The sequence below is a fragment of the Camelus dromedarius genome, chromosome 17 (assembly GCF_036321535.1).
Source record: "Camelus dromedarius isolate mCamDro1 chromosome 17, mCamDro1.pat, whole genome shotgun sequence".
Classification (NCBI taxonomy): domain Eukaryota; kingdom Metazoa; phylum Chordata; class Mammalia; order Artiodactyla; family Camelidae; genus Camelus; species Camelus dromedarius.
Window position 1 is genome coordinate 35,250,037 of NC_087452.1, and position 20,076 is coordinate 35,270,112.

The 20,076-nt window shown below is 42.0% G+C and overlaps 1 protein-coding gene across 1 annotated transcript in view; it reads right to left on the minus strand.

Moving 5' to 3' along the window:
- The window catches only part of PTPN23 (protein tyrosine phosphatase non-receptor type 23), a 35,236-nt gene that overhangs the window by 5,406 nt on the left and 9,754 nt on the right, over positions 1–20,076 (minus strand). The window contains exons 2-14 of the mRNA XM_010997294.3: positions 19,466–19,540; positions 3,304–3,431; positions 3,006–3,082; positions 2,291–2,340; positions 2,022–2,153; positions 1,690–1,770; positions 1,473–1,604; positions 1,335–1,382; positions 871–927; positions 686–744; positions 424–503; positions 193–307; positions 29–94 (exon numbers count right to left, since the gene is read on the minus strand). Of these exons, the coding sequence (XP_010995596.2) occupies positions 29–94; positions 193–307; positions 424–503; positions 686–744; positions 871–927; positions 1,335–1,382; positions 1,473–1,604; positions 1,690–1,770; positions 2,022–2,153; positions 2,291–2,340; positions 3,006–3,082; positions 3,304–3,431; positions 19,466–19,540 (1,100 nt within the window). The remainder of the gene's footprint in view (positions 1–28; positions 95–192; positions 308–423; positions 504–685; positions 745–870; positions 928–1,334; positions 1,383–1,472; positions 1,605–1,689; positions 1,771–2,021; positions 2,154–2,290; positions 2,341–3,005; positions 3,083–3,303; positions 3,432–19,465; positions 19,541–20,076) is intronic.

The window sequence follows — 20,076 nt, forward strand, 5'->3', positions numbered from 1 at the left end:
TACTCCCCCACGCCAGCCCTGCACTCACTCCAGGACCTCATTCTTCTCCTCAATCTTGGCCATCATCTCCCGAAGCAGCTTGGCCTTCTCCTCACTGCAGGAGAAGTGACAGAGCAGTTACTGGAAGCCTATGTCTCTTAAGACATCCCAACCCCACCTGTGCTACGAATAGGGCCTGCCCCTCCCACCCACCTGTACAGCGATGAGGCTTCGTGGGCAGCCATGGGTACCAGTTTGGCAAAGATGTCAGGGCCTGTAACAGCGGGGTCTGTGGGGTTCACTGGTAAGGGCTTCACCAAGGGGGCACCTGGGAGGCGGAAGAAGAATTGTGGAGACCAGGCCCACCCACACAAACGAGCCTGCCTCTGTTCTGTCCCATCTTCATCCCCTACCCCAATCCTGGGCCTTCCCTCAGTTTCAGACCTTTTACAGGCTGAAGGGTGTCCAGTGCTGGGACAGCCTCGTGGTAGATGAAATCATTGTCCTTCTTGGCAGAATTGTACCTGAGGGTCAGGAGAAGGGGGAGTGGTGATTCTTCAGCCATCACTAGGGATCCAGGACCTAACCTCCCATGTGGGCCACTGCTCTCCGGCCCTGCTGGCTTCCTCCCAACGATGCAGGCAGAGCACCAAGCCCCTTCCTAACAAGAAGGAACCAAAAGCCACCCCAAGTCCCAGAGACTCACTTTCCCCCGATGACATCCATGGCAAAGCGAAGTGCATCTTGCACAGTGTCAGGCTGGCCCTGTGGGGAGGGATGGGGGTGCTCATCACCAACTGCAGCCAGTGCCAGGACACCCCTCGGCCCTGCCAGGCTTGCTCCTTATCCTCCCAGGCTCTGAGGGGCAGCCAGGCTCTTCCTCAGCTTTACCTTGGCCAGCTTGATGGCTTCATTGAGCTTGTCCAGGGCACTCTGGAAGTAGGCGACCTGTGATGGGGCAGCAGGCAAAGCCCAGTCCATCTTTCCCTGCTGGGACCCATACCTGCCACCCCACCAAGCCTGCCTGGCCACCAGGTGACCCATTAGAAGACAAGAAGCTGAGGAGGTAGGCAGGTGCCAACCCAGCCAACAGCACCAAGGTTAGGGTCTATCTTACAGCTTCACCCTGCTCTGCCTCCCAGGTGACACCTCCAACCAGCCATCCCCTCTGAGGGATGAGAGCTGCACAGATGGGACAACACAAGAAACACCAGGCCTACAGCAGGGGGTGGTCAGGGACATGAGAGTTAAAGGCAGACAAGAGTGCCTTTCTGTAAGGGAAGGGACCTCACGAGGACTTCACTAACAAAGCTGGATCCAGTCCTGAGTCCCCTCCTCGCCTAGGGCTCACTCACCCGCTCCCCAAACTTCTGTTGCTCCTCAGCCTGCTTGCCCATATGTAACTAAGAAAGAAGAGACATCATTATTTCCTGAGCTGTGGCAACTCAACGCAGCCCAGCCCAGCCCAGCCCCAGTGGCCACGGTGCCCTCACATGAGCCACAGCCGCAAAGTAGTAGATCTTCATCTGTACGAGCTTCTTCCAGTCCTTCTGGATCCGGCCCAGCAGCGAGGCAGTGTCAGGGTTCTCCAAGGCCCGGCATGCCTCCTTGTAGTAATCCACCACCTGGGAGCCGGGAAGTCGGGGACTGAGAGTGAACCAGAGGCCTGCCATCAGTCCCTTGAGAGCCACCGTCTACCCCCATTCCTACCTGTGCACTGATGCGGGCCACCAGAAAGCTCTTCCTGTTGTCCAACATGGACTTCTCCAGAAGGCACTCTTGAGCCTGGCCCTGGAACAGCAGGTGCAGATGCACTCCTCTCACCTGGAGGCCCCGCCCTGCCCCAGGGCAGACCACACGGATCCCCTCTTCATCCCGCCTCCCCTGCTCCAAGGAGCACAGCCCTGCTCCTGATCCACCTGGGGCTCAAAGCCTACACCCCTGCTTGTCCCTCACAGCCCTGTGCAGAGCCTGGCCTAGGATCCAGCCCTAACTATCTCCTCCCCTGGATTCAACTCAGCCCACCAAGGGCACCACCTCACCAGCATGAGGTTGACATTGAGAGTGAGGATCTGACGGCTCATGTCAACGCTGTAGGCGTGAGGGAAGTGCTCACGTAGGTAGGCGAAGGCACCTGCCGCACACTGGAAATGAGTGCAGGAGACCTTCATCCCCTGGGAGAGAAGAGGGGAGGCTGGCTAAAGGAAGAGCCTGTGCCCACTCCCACAGGGCAGGATTCACCCTCTGGAGGCACTCAGTACCCTTCCCTGGTTCTGTCCTGTGTCCCACCCACTGCCACTGTCCTCCTCACCTCCTCAGATACCCGCTTGTCCATGGCTCCCAGCATGGAGTGCAGCGCCCCTGGAGAGGCAGAGGAGGTGGGGTCAGCGCTAGCCCTGGGCTGCTCCCCAGGCTGCCCACACCTGTGTCCAGTGTAAGGCAGAGGGGGCAGTGTTGTCACCCATGATCAGGAAAACGGGTCCGAGGACTGGGACAGTTGGTCCAAGGACACCAAAGCTGGAGTAAACGGAGAAACTCAGAAGTCCAGTCAAGCCCCTCAGTCTCTTGCTCTGCACCAGGCACAGGTTGGGTGAAAGATGTCTATAGCCCCAGCCTACAGGTCCAGTCTCAGAGCCTCAGGGATGCCTACACAGGACTTGGGGCTCCTCAGGCTGAGGCTGAGCCCTCAGGGTTGATGGCAGGGCTGGTCTAGGCCAGCCTTGCTCTCCTGCCTGAAGCAGCCCAAAGCCACAAAGGGGGTCGGGGGGCTGTCCAGTCAAAGACAGGCCACCTATGAGGCAGCAACACTATGTGGCAGCTGGCCTAGCAGAGCCTTTCCCTAGCAGGGTGGCTCCCTGTGGCCCCGAAAAGAGGCATCAGCAGAGCCGTGGGGAGGGCAGTGGGAGGGTCAGAATCCAAGTGTCTTCCCTCCATCAGGCCCACTGCCTTTGTGGCCTCCTGCTGAGCTGAAATGGGGTTGAGAGGGCTGGGAGGTAGGACCATGGGGAAGGGGTTAGGCAGCTCACCAAGGTTATAGAGAATACAGGCTTGCTCGTACTTGATGTCCTCATGGGCCACAGACTTGCCTGAGAAGATCTCAGTCCTGTAGACAAGCCACTCCAGTTATCTTGAGGGAAGGAACTAGTGAAAGGACCTGCCTCTCCAGTGTGGGGTCAGAGGTAGGGAGGCCTGGGGAGGCCACACCAAGCTGCTCCCCATCCTAGGCAGCAAGGAAAAGGGGAGAGGCATCCCCACTACCCAGACACCCCTGGGCTGTCACAGGCATCCTCCAGGCTCCCCATAGCCCTGCCTACCAGCTCTTACCAAGTGACAGGAACAGCAGCCTCCTGGCCCGAGCCCATGGGGACCCGACTCTGCAGGTAGTGGAGCTGGCCCAGGTACTTGCGGAGGACGCTGCAGCCCTCAAAGTCCCTAGGGACACGAACAGCATTCTGGGAGACAGATGGGAAAAGCAGGCCTGTCATCAGCTGCGGTAGAGGACAGGCAGGCCTGTCCAGCCACGTGCCCAGGAAATATGCATCAGAGCTGAGAGGCTGCACTCTTCAAGGGATCCAAAGAAAGCCCAAAGCTACCTGCAGTCATTCAGCAATCATCCTACCAGCCAGGACTACTGGCCTGAATCAGTTCTACTTTTCTGGAAGATAGCTTAAAAAATGCTTTAAAGTTGGATGTACTTCATGTTTCACCCACAGTTCTGTTATCCAAAAATATATAGTAAGAGAGACCCAGCAAAGCAAATGCTTGGATGAACATGCGAGGATGTTTCTCAACAGCATTATTAACAGGGCCAAATACTGGATGCCACCAAAGCTTCCATTAAAGAGGATTGTTTAAATAAATTATGTCAAGGCTATCCACAAAAAAGAATACTTTGCAGCCACAAAAACTGAAGACAGGGATCTCTACTGATATGCTGAGATGTCCAAAACAGATTTATTGCTTGGGGGGGGGGGTCATGTAACAGATGAGCAGCATAATTTCATTTTTGTAAGGTCATATGGATATTGCTATCCAGCCAGGTATACAGACAAAGAGGAAAAAATCTAGACAGTTATATACCAAAAAGTTAAGTGATTATGCCTGGCTAGTAGGGTTTTAAATTTATCTTATTCTATACATACATACAGAGACATATTTGATTCTTTATAGTGTTATATATTCTTTATATGAAACATTTCCAATTTTTACAATAACCGGTAAAGCTAGCCCCACTTTGGAAAAAAATAAATCAAAGCAAATGAACTCTCTGCTCAAACAGAACAGACAATATACCTTACAAGAAGCAGGTGCACAAAAAGTAGATGGGCTAGAAGCACTGTACAGACCGTCACCCCACCTGCTGGAGCACACCAGAGCCCCACACCAGGACTCCAGCAGCCGAGGGGCTCAGCAGAGAGCTGGCTGGCACAGGCTAGAAGAAATCCTTTAGGACAAGACACTGCAGAGCTGGGCTCTGAGCCTTCTGCCCCAGATGCTCTGAGAAGGGACACACATGCCCCTGGGGACCCAGAGCAGGAAGAGTCCAGCACTAGTTCCACTCAACACCACTTCCCGGCAGCATCTTGGGAAACTATCTCCTCTGTGGGCCTCAGTCTCCTGTTCCTGTGAACAGAAATTCTAAGCTCCCTTGTGGTGAGGCCTCTGGAATGCCCAGTGCAATGATACGGCATGTCACAGCCACACTGCTGCAGTGCCACCTCAAGGGGCCTGTCCCATATGCTGAGGCTTCTCAAATCTAGTCATTCTTATCACTGCCCTCCCCATCATACCTCCACCAAAATGAAACAACATAACACTTTCCATTTTTTAAAGTGGAGCCACATCCTAAGCAGTTACATGCCTGAAATAGCAGGCTTGATGTCCTAGCTACACATTTTAAAAATACTTACTAAAGCATATACAAAAAGATTAAAATAAAAAATGTTTGTTTTAACGAATATATGTATATTCATGTATGACTGAAGCATTGTGCTGTACACTAGAAATTGACACAACACTGTAAACTGACTGTACTTCAATTAAAAAAAAAAAGTTTGTTTTGTACTTCCTAAAACCAATCTTTGGGAAACAAGAGAAGCAACCCCCTCAACCCCCCCCCCCAACCCCCTCAGGTCATGGAGATCCACCTGCACCCTTTACTCCAACCAAGAATGCAGCCCTCTCTTGTTCCGCCCTGGCCTGTGACACTCTGTGACGAGCTGCATATGGCAGGAACAGAGCAGAACAGGAGAGGCTGAAAGAAAGCTCTGACCCACCACACCCTCTCCCTGACGCCTCCAACAACCCCTTACCCGACCTGTCAGTTTTATTCCCTATAATCACACAGCCAAAAATTTACTCCAGAGTACAAATGAAAAGTCTTCTCAGAGAACTATTCCAGGCCCAGTTTTACAGATGAGGAAACTGAGACCCAGAATCAGAAAAAAAGAATTGCCTACAGTTTCCCCAATTATATCCACCTTCAATTTCCACTGCAAAGAACTGAGTTATGGTAAAAAGTTAACTTCGCTTATGCTGTCTCTGCTTTCTATGTCTCTGTGCTTTGATTAATTTTCTGCAATTCACTGAAAACTAGACCACTGTTAGTTCTAAAATTGCTATAATAGTTCATTTAGTTATTCTATTTTATTTTCACTATTATACTGCTGAGTCTGGAAGCTTTCCTGGTCTGGTAATTTTTTTTTTCTTGAAATAATTATTATCAGTGTTCTATGTAAAAAGTTTGTCCTGTGGTTTCACTGAAGAAACACTGATCTAGCCCAATTCTCACACTGTTTCAATGAGTTGAGTTATTCAATGACTTGAGAGGAAAAGTGGCCATCCTACTGTCCTCCTATGAGCTCCATCTGTGCTGGGAACAGTCTCAGGTCTGGAGCTCTCTTGGGGGTGGCTCTCTCCAGACCGCTGCTCTGTGCAGGCTGCCTGCCCTAGGCCATAAACCATCTGCCTCAGAAGGGATGGAAGACAATGCTCTGGAGGGTGTTTTGTGTGCATGTGCACTTGTGTGTGCAAAACGGCAGTAGTCTTACGGGTTAGGAACATCTCACTAGTCCTCAAACTGTTCAAATAAAATCTTTCTTTAAAAATTTTATGAGTATGAGGAGTATTCTGAGAAGGTGGTAGAGTAGGAAGCACCAGGAAATCCATCTACCCACCTAGATAACAACTGCACTGGCAGAACTATCTTGGAACTCTTAGAGTCTACTGAGGACTTGCAAACTTGCAGAGGAAGGTAGAGAGAATAAATTAGGTGGATTTCAGCCCTTAGCACAGAGGCAGCTACCCAGCACCCAGCCCTGTGCAGGCAGCCTTGCATATGTTCCTGCTGCAGCTTGCACACAGCCTTTGGAAGCCAGGGTGGGCAGTAAGGACTCTGTCCTCCAAATATCAGGGATCTCTGCTCTGAGTCAAAGGCAGATTTGAGCACATATATTAAAGAATTAGTGAAACTGAAGATAGGGCAACTGAAATTATCAAGTCTAAGGAAGAGAAAGAAAAAATACTGAAGTGAACAGAGCCTAAGGGACCTATGAGACACCGTCAAGTAGATCAACATACACATTGTGCAAGTCCCAGAAGAAGAGAAAGAAAAAGGGGCAGAGAGAGTATCTGAAGAAATAATGGCCAAAAACTTCCCAAATTTGATTAAAGAATATAAACATCCAAGAAGCTTAAAGAACTCCAAGTAGAATGAACTCAGAAACCCACACCAACACACATTATATTCAAACTGATGAAAGACAGAATCTGGAAAACAACATAAGAGCAGTACTCATCAAATACAAGGGATCCTCAATGAGATTATCCACAGATTTCTCATCAGAAACTATGGAGACCAGAAGGCAGTAGGCTGATATATTAAAAGTGTTAAAAGAAAAACACTGTCAACCAAAAATCCCATATCTGACAAAACTAAGGAGAAATCAAGACATTCTCAGATAAACAAAAGCTGGGGGAATTCATCACCACTAGATCTGCTCTGCAGGAAATGCTAAAAGGAGTCCTTTAGACTGAAATGAAAGGACACTTGACAGTAACTTAAAGGCCATATGAAGAAATAAAGATCTTAGTAAAAGTACATCATACCTGGGCAATTATAAAAGCTTATATTATAACAATGGTGTATTACTCCGTTTTTTAAAGAATATCTTTTTAGTATATATAAACATGCCAATTAATTATCCCTGCTTTAGGGGAAAGATACAATCTCCTACAATTTGACACTGTAAATAAAAATTTTACTTAAACCCTCTTTTGTTATTCAAGCAGATAAAGTTATTTTTAACTACTTTAAAACAGGGTGGCAAGTGAGATAATTCACCTTTTTTTGACAATTTTCTCCTCCTAAGAAGAGTGTCATCTTTAAAAGTCAGGTAAGTTCCTCTACTTCAACATGATAAAGGCTAACTATGAAAACCCTTAGCTAACATCATACTAAATAGGTAAAAGACTGAAAACTTTTCCTCTAACACCAGGAACAAGACAAGGATGCCCATTTCCACCACTACAAGTATCACAGGACTAGAAGTCCCAACCCCAACCAGAGCACTCAGGAAAGAAGGAGAAATGTATCCAAATTAGAAAGGAAGAAGCAAAATTATCTTTGTTCACAGACACGAACTCATATGTAAAAAAACCCTAGAGACTACACAAAAAAAGTTAGAATTAATAAACAAATTCAGCAAAGCTGTAGGATATAGAATCAGTACACAAAAATCAGTTGTTTGTACACAATCATAATTAAAGAAAATTAAAATTTTTTTCATTTACAATAGCATCAAAAAGAATACATTACTTAGAAATAAATTTAACCAAAAAGGTGAAAGACTTGTATAGAGAAAACTACAAAACTACGCTGAAAGAAATTAAAGACATAAACAAAAGGAAAGACATCCTATATTCATGTATTAAGACTTAATATTGTTAAGGTGGCAAGCCTCCCAAAAGAAGAGAGACTTTTTTGGATTTTACTTTTCAGGGATTTAATGCAATCCGTATCAAAATCCCAATGGCAACTTGTTGCAGAAATAGAAAAATCCATCCTAAAAATTCATATGGAATCTCAAGGGGCCAGCACCCAAATAGCCAAAACAATCTTGAAAAAGAACAAAATTGGACATCCCACAATTCCTGATTTGAAAACCTATTACAAAGCCACAATAATCCAAATAGTGTGGTACTGGCATAAAGGCAGACATATAAACCAAAGGAGGATAGACAGCCCAGAAATAAACCCTCAAATATGTGGTGTTATGGGCTGAATGGTGCTCCCTCATCAGTTCATATGTTGAAGTCCTAACCCCCGTATATCTCAGAATGTGACTGTACTAGGAGACAGAGCCTTAAAGAGGTAACTACAGTGAAATGAGGTCATACAGGTGAGCCCTAATGCCAATGACTGCATGCACAGAGGGACAATCATGTGAAAATATAGGGAGAAGATAGCCAAAAGGAGAAGTCAACCCTGCCAACACCTTGATCTTGGACTTCTGGTCTCCACAACTGTGAGAAAACTTCTGTTGTTTAAGCCAGTAGCCCATGGTACTTGGTTATGGCAGCCATGGCAAACTAATACACACGGTGAGATGATTTTTGACAAGGATGCCAAGACCATTCAATGTGGGACAGTCTTTTCAATATACGGTGCTGGGAAAACTAAATGTCCACACACGAAAGAATGAAGTTGGACCCTTATGTTATACCATTTACAAAAATAAACTAAAGATGGACAAAGACCTAAATATAAGAGCTAAAACTATAAAGTTCTTACAAGAAACAAGGGGAAAATCTTCATGACATTAAATTTAGCAATGATTTCTTGGATATAACTCAAAAAGCACAACAACAAAAGAAAAACTAGTAAATTGGACTACATCAAAATTTAAAACTTCAGAGCATCAAAAGGACGCAATCAACAAAGTGAAAAGGCAACGCATGGAATGGAAGAAAATGTTTGAAAATCATGTATCTGATAAGGGGTTAATACCCAGAAAATATAAACTCCTACATCTTAACAACAGAAACGTGATTCAGAAATGGATAAAGAACTTGAATTAACATTTCTCCAAAGAAGATTAACAAATGAACTATAAGCACATGAAAAGATACTCAACAACAATCATTAGAGAAATGCAATATCTAAACTACAGAGAGATACCACCTCACATTCATTAGGATGGCACCATCAAAAAAAAATATATCAGAAAATAACAAGTGCTAGCAAGGGTGTGGAGAAATTGGAACATTTGTGCACTGTTGGTAGGAATATAAAATGGTACAACTGTTGAAGAAACACGATGGTGGTTCCTTAAAAATTAAAAATATAACTGCCAGGGAGTTCTGGTCAAGATGGCGGAGCCGTAGGACCACGAGCTTGCCTCTCCTCACAACTACAACGAAACCACAACTGAATGCTAAACAACTATCGAAAAAAAGACTGGAACCTAGCAAAAGAGATCTTCTGCAACTCGAAACATAACAAGGGAACCACAGCAGGATGGTAGGAGGGCGTGCTCGCGATATAATTGGACCCCATACCCCCCTGGGTGGGCGACCCACAAGCTAAAGATTTGTTAAGTCACAGAGGCCCTCCCACAGGAGTGAGAGCTCTAAGCCCCACATGAGGCTCCCCAGCTTGGGTCCCAACATTGGGAAGAGGAGACCTCAGGACATCTGGTTTTGAAGATTAGGGGGGCTTGGCTCTGGGAGCCTCACAGGACTGGGGAAAACGGAGATTCCATTTGCTTGAGAAGCGTACACGGAAAGTGACATGCACCAACTCCAAGGGCAGTGGCAATGATTTCATAGGAACCTGGGCCAGACCTGCCTGCTGGATTTGGAGGGTCTCCTGGGGACATAGGGGACAGGTGCAGCTCACTCAGGGGTCATAAAAGCTGGTGGCGGACATTCTGGGAGTGTCCATCTACATGAGCTTTCCTGGAGGCTCATATCTTGATTGGATCATTAGCACCAAGACCTTGCCCCACCCAACAGCCTGTAGGGAAGCCTCAGGCCAAACAACACGTACAGGGTGGGAACACAGCCACACCCATCTCAGACTTCCAAAGCCACAAAGGCCTCTAGACACAGCCATACCCACTAGAGGTCCAGGACCAAGCTTCACCTAGCAGTGGGCAAGCAATGGCTCCTGCTGCCAGGAAACCTGCATAAGCCTCTAGTTCAGCCTCATCCACCAGGGGCAGATACTAGAAATAAAAAAAACAATAATCTCAAAGCCTGTGGAAGGAATCCACAAACACATAGAAAGATAGGTGGCAAAGGAATATCTCCCAGGCCAAAGCACAAGATAAAATCCCAGAAGATGATATAAGTGATGAGGAGGTAGGTAATTTACATGAGAAAGAGTTTAAAGTAATGATGGCCAAGATGTTTAGAGAACTCAAGATGAATATAGATGCACACAGTCGAGTTTTTAGTAAAGAATTGTAAAATATAAAGAATACCCAGAGTTGAAGAATAAAATCACTGAAATGAACAATACACTAGAAGGAACCAAGAATGTATTAAATGAGGCAGAAGAATGATCAGTGAGCTAGAAGACATATCAGTGGAAATCACTACTTCAGAACAGAAAACAGAAAAAAGAATAAAAAGGAATGAGGATAGTTTAAGAGAATTCTGGGGTAATAATGAAGTGCTCTAATATTCACATTATAGGGGTCCCAGAAAGAGAAGAGAGAGAGAAAAGACCTGAGAAAATTTTGGGAGAGATAATCACCGAAAACTTTCCCAACTCGGGAAAGGAAAAAGTCACCCAAGTCCTAGAAGTGCAGAGAGTACCACAGAGAATTAACCTAAAGAGAAACACACTGAGGCACACAGTCATCAAACTGACAACAATTAAGGATAAGGAGAAAATATTAAAATTAGCAAGAGAAAAGCAACGAATAACATACAAGGGAACTCCCATAAGGTTATCAGCTGATTTTTCGGCAGAAATTCTATAGGCCAGAAGGGAGCGGCATGATATATTTAAAGTGATGCAAGGGGGAAACTTACAACCAAGAATATTCTATCCAGCAAGGCTCTCGTTCAGACTTGATGGAAAAATCAAAAGCTTCACAGATAAACAAAAGCTAAAAGATTTCAGCATGACCAAACCAGCTTTACAACAAATGTTAAAGGAACTTCTCTAGTCAACAAACCAGAAAAAAAAAAAAAAGAGAGAGAGAGAGACCTACAAAAGATTGCTTTGGTTGTTTGGGGTCTTTTGTGGTTCCTTCTAAATTTTGAAATTGTTTGTTCTGGTTCTGTGAGGAATGTCACGATATTTTGACGGGGGCTGCAATGATCTGTGGATTGACTTGGGTAGTGTGGCCATTTTGATAGCGTTGATTCTTCCAATCCAAGAGCACAAGAAATCTTTCCATTTCTTTGTGTCATTTCAGTTTTTAGAGTATAGGTAACCTCCTTGGTTAAGTGTTGTTTTTGATGTAATGGAAATGTCTCTGCCAGTTATAAAATTCTGGGTTTTGAAGTGAAAAAAATAAAAGTGAATGAAGGGCTACAAATGGCAAAATATCCTTCTTTTTCATGGGTGAGTTATATTCCGTTACATATATGTATATGCTGCATCTCCATTATCTATTCAACTATTGATGTGCACTTAGGATGCTTCCGTATCTTTGCAATGATAAATAATGTTGCTGTTAATAGCAGGGTATATGTATCTGTAAGTTAATTCTTATTTTGTGGTTGGCTTTAGTCCTTTGATAACTATGTAAGTTTAAAAAGCTAAAAGCTCTAAACATTCTTAGAAACAATGAACAGTATATATATGTAAACTAAAAAATATATGTGCAGTAAAAAAAAAAATTTATCAAGCCATGAAAGACACAGAAGAAACTTAAAAGACGTATTACTAAATCAAAGAAGCCAGTCTGAAAAGGCTACAAACTGTACGATTCCAACCAAATGACATTCTGGAAAAGGCACAGCTACAGAAACAATAAAAAGATCATAGTTTCCAGGAGCTGGGGAAAAGGGAAGGAGGGAGGAATGAATAGATTGAGCACAAGGGATTTTTAGGGTGATGAAATTACTCTGTATGATACTATAGTGGTGGCTACATGTCATCATGCATTTGTCAAAACCCATAGACTGTACAACATCAAGAGTGAACCCTAATGTAAACTATGGACTTTGGCTGATAATAATGTGCCCATGTTGGTTCATCGACTGTACCAAACATGCCACACTACTGAGGGATGTTGAGGGTAGGGGAGTATATATGTGTGGGTGGCGAGGGCCACGTGCGAACTCTGTATTTTCTGCTCAATTCTGTTGTGAACCTGAAACTGCTCTAAAAGAATAAAGTCTATAAAAAATAAAACTGCCATGTGAGCCAACAATTCCATTTCTGAGTATATACTTAAAAGAATCAAAAGCTGGATCTTAAAGAGCTATCTGTACACCCACAGGCTCAATTAAATGTACACCATAGTGACATTATTAACAGGCAAAAGGTGAAGGCAACCCAAGTATCCCCGGATAAACAAACTGAGTGCATACTTACAATGGGATATTATTCAGCCTGAAAAAAAAAGAAGGAAGTTCGGACATGTCCTAAAACATGGATGAACCTTGAGAACATTATGCTGAGTGAAATAAGCCAGTCTGAGAAAGATAAATATTGTATGAGTCCACTTATATGAATTAAAGTAGCCAAATTCAGAGAGACAGAACATAGAATGGTGATTGCCAGGGTCTGGGGGGAAAGGAAAATGGGGGTTTATTGTTTCATGGGTATAGAGTTTCAGTTTTGCAAGATGAAAGATTCTGGAGATTGGTTCCACAACAATGTAAATATACTTAACACTACTGAACTGTACACTTAAAAATGGTTAGGATGGCAATTTTTTTATCTGTATTTCGCCACAATGAAAAAAATTTTTTTTAATATTTCTACAAAGTCAGGTAAGTTCCCTGTAATAAGGCATCTAATGAATTACAAATACGTAACACATTTTTAATGTATTTATTTTCTGCACTGTTGTAAGCAACATGTTTCCTCTCGTGTTTTCATTAGAAGTCTGAGGGCCTGAAGTCTCTGCACTTGTTGGCTGAGCTTGGGTCCAAGTGATGTAAATATGTGCTGTAGAAATCAATAGCTGTTAGTATTTTGTTGTCTATCACTGACTGTACACCAATGCAGCCACCCCTGCAATAAATCAGTAGTATCGGTGACTGTTTTTAGTATATAACCGACCTGTTAGTTTTGGATACATTTTCAATTAAGCTATCGACATTTTCTATGTCAGTTATTCAGGAGTTAGTACCAGTAGGAACTGGTAACTTCAACCAAACCCAGAAATATATGAATAATATATCCATTCAGAGGATCTGTGATGGACTCATATGCTGCTCCATTAATCGGAGCCTTCTACTGCTCAAACTCTTGGGCAAAGTTTTCAAAAGTGAAAAAAGCAAACTGGCACTTGACCTTGATAAAACTGTTTCCAACTCTTTTACAACACTGTAGGCAGCAGAATAGGTTCTTGCTTGAGAACTAAGTCTACATCGTATCTCCTAGATCAGATTTGCAAACCTGTTACTCCAGTAACAGTGTCTCTATGAAAAACCATGGCACAGATGATTGGGGCAGGACCATAACTGCCTCAGGAGGCTGAGACACGTGGAAATGGAAGAATGAAGGCCTCACTCAATACACTGCCAAACAGAACCACTACTCCAGCAACACAATCTCTGCATCCCACACGAAGTCACGCATCCTGTTTTCAGGATTTGGCTCCCCAGACCTCTTCTGTGTCACTGGAGACTCAGCTTAATGCCACTGGTGTCACACCACTGCCTTTCTGATCAAGGAGTCTTATTTAAAATCCCACAGAACTCCACAGGAACTTTGTGGGTGTTTGCTGCTGAATCTACAGTGCCTAGAATAGTACTTGAGATTAAGAAAGAATTCAGTATAACACCCTATACAAAAATGAACTAAAAATGGATTAAAGACTTAAATGTAAGACCAGATACTATAAAACGCCTAGAAAAAAACACAGGCAAAACACTCTTGGACATAAATCAAAGCAGTATGTTTTTTGAACCAGCTTCTGGAAAAATACAAATAAAAGCAAAAGTAAACAAATGGGATCTAATAAAACTTAAAAGCTTCTGCAAGCTAAGGACACCAACAACAAAATGAAAAGACAATCTACAAAATGAGAGAAAATATTTGCACATGATGCGAACAACAAGGAAATAATTTTAAAAGTATACAAAGAGTTCATACACCTTAATATAAAAAAACAAAGTAACCCAATCAAAAAATGGGCAGAAGACCTAAACAAACATCTCTCCAAAGAGGACAAACACATGGCCATCAAGTGAGAAAAGATGCTCGATAATTGTTGGAGAAAGGCAAATCAAAATTACAATGCGTTACCACCTGAAACAAGTCAGAATGGCCATGACTGAAGAGTCTACAAACAATAAATGCAGGAGAGAGTGTGGAGAAGAGGGAACCCTCCTACACTGTTGGTGAGCATGTAGTTTGGTTGCAGCCATTACGGAAAACAGTATGGAGATTCTTCAAGAAACTCAAAATAGACTTACCATATGATTTAGCAATCCCACTTCTGGATACATATCTGGAGGGAACTCTAAATTCCAAAAGATACATACACCTCAATGTTCATAGCAGCAAAATATACAATAGCCAAGATATGGAAGCAATCTCAACGTCCATGGACAGATGCCTGGATAAAGACGTTGTGGTGTATTTATACAATGGAATAGTACTCAGTCTTAAAAAAGAATAAAACAATGCCATTTGCAGCAGCATGGATGGCCCTAGAGATCGTCATTCTAAGTGAAGGAAGCCAGAAAGAGAAAAATACCATATGGTATCACTCATACGTGGAGTATTAAAAAAAAAAAAGAAAAAAAAAGGGGAAAAAAAGGACACTATGAACTCATCTACAAAACAGGAGCAGACTTGCAGACATAGTAAACAATCTTATGGTTACTGGGGAAAGGTGGTGGGAAGGGATAAATCTGGGAGTTTGAGATTTACAAATGTTAGACACTATATATAAAAATAGATTAAAAAAAGTTTCTTCTGGATAGCACAGGTAATCATGTTCAACATATGGTAATAACCTTGAATGAAAAAAAACCCAGGAAAACAAATATATGTATGTATATGTATGACTGAGACATTGTGCTGTACACCAGAAACTGACACATTGTAATTGACTGTACTTCAATGTAAAAAAGAAAAAAGAAAAAGAAATAAAAGGGATCCAAATTGGAAAATGAGATAAAACTGTCACTATATGCAGATGACATGATACTGTATACAGAAAACCCTAGAAGCTCCACACAAAAACTACTAGAGCTGATAAAACAATTCGGCAAGGTAGCAGGATACAAGATTAACATACAAAAATCAGTTGCATTTTCTTTACACTAACAGTGAATTAGCAGGGAAAGAAAATACAGAAACAATCCCTTTTAAAATTGCATCCCAAACAATAAAATACTCAGGAAGAAATCTGACCAAGGAGGTGAAAGACTTACACATGGAGAACTACAAAACACTGCTTAAGGAAATCAAAGATGACATAAAGAAATGGAAAGATATCCCATGCTCTTGCACTGGAAGAATCAAATTATTGTTAAAATGGCCATAGTGCCCAAGGCAATCTACAGATTTAATGCGATCCCTATCAAATTACCAGAACATTTTTCACAGAACTAGAACAAACAATCCTAAAATTTATATGGAATCACAAAAGACCTGGAATTGCCAAAGCAATACTGAAGAAAAAGAAGGAAGCTGGAGGAATAACCTTCCCAGACTTCAGACAATACTACAGAGATATAGTGATCGAAACAGCAGGGTACTGGCATAAAAACAGACATATGGACCAATGGAACAGAACAGAGAGCCCAAAATTAAATCCACAGACCTATGGTCACTTAATCAAAGGAGGCAACAATATACAATGGAGAAAAGAGTCTCTTCAACAAGTGGTGTTGGGAAAACTGGATCACAGCATGTAAATCAATGAAGGGAGAACACACCCTCACTCCATACACAAAAATAAATTCAATATGGCTTAACGACTTAAATAGAAGGCAAGACATGATAAATCTCCTAGAAGAAAACATAGGCAAAACATTCTCTGACATAAATCGTAGCAATGCTCTCCTAGAGCACTCTCTACCCAGGCAACCAGGCAACAGAAATAAAGGCAAAAATTAACCAATGGGACCTAATGAAACTTACGAGCTTTTGCACAGCAAAGGAAACCGTAAGCAAAACAACAACCTACGGAATGTCACAAAATACCTGCAAATGATGAGACTGACAAAGGCTTCATTTCCAGAACCTATAAACAGCTCATACAACTTAACAACAACAACAACAACAACCCCAAACAACCCAATCCAAAAAATGGGCAGAGGACCTAAACAAGCAATTCTCCAGTGAAGACATACAAACAGCCAAGAGGCACATGAAAAAATGCTCAATATCACTAATTATCAGAGAAACTAAATTAAAACAATAATCTGATAACACTTCACACCACTCAGAATGGCCATCATTCAAAAATCCATGAACTCAAAAAACTAAAAATTCACTTACCATATGATCCAGCAATTCCACTCGTGGGCATATGCCCAGAAGGAACCTTGATTCAAAAACACACCTGCACCCCAATGTTCATAGCAGCACTATTTACAATAGCCAAGATATGGAAACAACCTCGATGCCCATCAACAGATGACTGGATAAAGAAGTTCTGGTATGTATGTATGTATATGTGTACACACACACACACACACAATGGAATACTGCTTAGTCACAAAAAAGGATAAAATAACTTCATTTGCAGCAACCTGATGTCCCTGGAGAATGTCATTCTAAGTGAAGTAAGCCAGAAAGAAAGAAAAATACTATGTGAGGTCACTCATATGTGGAATCTAAAAAAAAAAAAAAAAAAAAGAAAGAAAAAGAAAAGAAAAAGACAAATGAACATAAATACAAAACAAAAACAGATTCATAGACATGGAATACAAACTTGTGGTTGTCAGGGGGAGGGGGGTGGGAAGGGATGCACTAGGAGTTCAAAATTTGTAGATACTGACAGGTATATATAGAATAGGTAAACAAGATTATACTGTATAGCACAGGGAAATATATATAAGATCTTGTGGTAGCTCATGGTGAAAAAGAATGTGACAATGAATATATGTATGTTCATGTATAACTAAAAATTGTGCTCTACACTGGAAATTGACACAATATTGTAAGCTAACTATAACTCAATAAAATAAAATTTAAAAAAAGAAAAAAAAGAAGTTGTGGTATATTTATACAATGGAATACTACTCAGCCATAAAAAAGAATAAAATAATGCCATTTGCAGCAACATGGATGCTCCTGGAGAATGTCATTCTAAGTGAAGTAACCCAGAAAGAGAAAGAAAAATAGCATACAATATCCCTCACAGCTAGAATCTAAAAAGACAAATGAACTTATATATAAAACAGAAATAGACTCAAAGATGTAGAATACAGACTTGCGGTTGCCAGGGGGGAGGGAGGTGGGAAGGCATAAACTGGGAGTTCGAGACTTAAATATACTAATATACATAAAATAGATAGACAGGTTCATACTATATAGCACAGGGAAATGTATTCAGTATCTTGTAGTAGCTGACGGTGAAAAAGAATGGGAGAATGAATATGTGTATGTTTGTGTGTGGCTGAGGAATTGTGCTGTACACCAGGAGGTGACACAGCATTGTAAACTGACTACAAATCAATTAAAAAAAAGGGGGGGGGGGAGTTTCCTCTGTATAGCCAGGGAATCATGTTCAATATCTGGTAATAAATGAAAAAATTGAGAAAAATGAAAAAAAAAGGAAAACAAATATATGTATGTATATGCATGACTGGGACATTGGGCTGTACACCAGAAATTGATAACATAACTGACTGTATTTCAATTAAAAATAAAAAAAAAAGGAAAACTATACTGAGAAGCCTGGGCGGGGGGACTGTAGAAATGCAGAAGAAAGCAACCTCACAAAGATGTTAACTCTATCTAATCAATATATAAATTTTATGAGCTCACCAAATTCCCAACATAATTTTGTGAAACTTGACAAAAAGATTCTAAGTCCTTTTGAGAAATATTCATGTGAGAATAAATATGGAAAAGTTGAAAAAAAAGTGATTTTCAGGAATTAGTCTTATCATATAGTAAAATATATAATAGATACAATACTTCAAATATCATGGGCCTGGCAGAAGAAGATGGGTGATGGCAGAGAACAGGACATTCTGAACAGATCTAAAATACACATAAGAATTCAGCACAAGAGTGTTCTGAAACAATAGAAAAACATACAGAGAAAAAGTATAAACCTTCCCTTACATATCATACACTTAAATAAATGTGATATAAAGATTTAAGTAACAACCAGAACCATGTAAATACCAGAGGGAGAATATCAGTAGCTGTTCACACCTTATTTGGGTGACAAAGTTTCTTAACTGCATATAAAAAGGCAGATACAGTAAAAGGAAAGATGAGATGGATCTGATTCATAAACATTGAAATATGTATATGTAAAATCTGAAAGTCTGCATTAAAAATACAATAAACAAAAACAATTGTTTGAGAAAAATACTTGAATCATGTGAGACAAAGGACAAATCACGTGAGTCATTAATGTATGACTGAGTCTTATAAATTAGTGAGAAAACAGGTGTAACACCCTGACAAAAAAATGGACAAAGGACATTAACAGACAATCCCCTAAAAGAAGATACTTAAACACATTAACAACTACTGTGAAAACTTAACTATTAGCCAAATAACCAAAAATTAAAATTAACCATACTTTCCACCTATCAGACTAACAGAACTGAAAGTAACAGCAGAAGCCGGCGCTTACCCTGCTGGGGGTGTAAACCAAAACAAGCATCTTGTTCACCCACTAATTCCTACAGAAATAATCCTATCGATGTGCAAGGGTGCACAGACTTGGATAATATTTTAAATGGTGACAAAATGAAATACCTTAATGATCTCCAAGATGAGACTGATTAAATTATAGTGCAATATAATGACTGTGGGCCATTAAAAATACTGTTGTATGCTCATTGATACAGAAACAAATCCACAATGCTAAGTGAATAAGGCAGGCTACAGAAGCAGTATAGGTGATGTATGATCCTACTATGGTTTTATGTAGTATACATAAATACAATTTTAAAATATGTGAACAAAAAATTATGAAAAGGGTTTTTCTTTTTGCTTTTTATTTTAGTATTTTCATTTTTTTCTGTCATTAATTTTGCTAATTTTATGGAGGAGCACTAAATTAAAATGAGAACACAGGTCCAGGTGGTTTCTTTACTTCCCTATCAAACCTATTCTGCTTATGCCTGCAAATCAATACTATCCTCCTACCTGTCTGAGCAACTCCAGCTTCTTCAGTTCCTCATTGTAGGCTTCTGGATTCTCGCCATAATTCTTCAGGACAAACTAGGGAGAGAGAGAAGATGGTAAACCAGGGATAGAGAAGACTCCCCTGCTCCCACCCCTGCCCTGAGTCCTTGGCAATCACCAGTCAGGGCTCACGACTGAGTCCAGACCCACAACCACAAGCCCATCTCCTGGACCACCAGGAACTCGACCTCAATAATGGGGCAGTGCCAAGATTATGACCAGAGAACCTCCTCCTTTGAGCAAAGTGGAAAATAAGACTGGACAACCTGACTGATGTTCATCATGCTGCAGCCCTCTCTGCAAAGACCCAGACTCTGCCAGCTCAGGAAGCCGGGGAACTTAACTAACTGAAAGGGGATCCTACTGAGCATCCCAAAGTGGGCCACAAATTCAAGCCTCCCTGAAGCACTGGGCCCTGCTGTGTTCTGGGGATCACAACCATAACCCTGACCCAAGAGCAGATGTAGGAAGAGACACCAAAGAAGAGGCAGAGTGTGAGGCCTCCTTCACTGGCCCACCCTCCCAGCTGGGAAAGGGTACCACAGAAACAAGTGACCCACAGCGTCCTCACA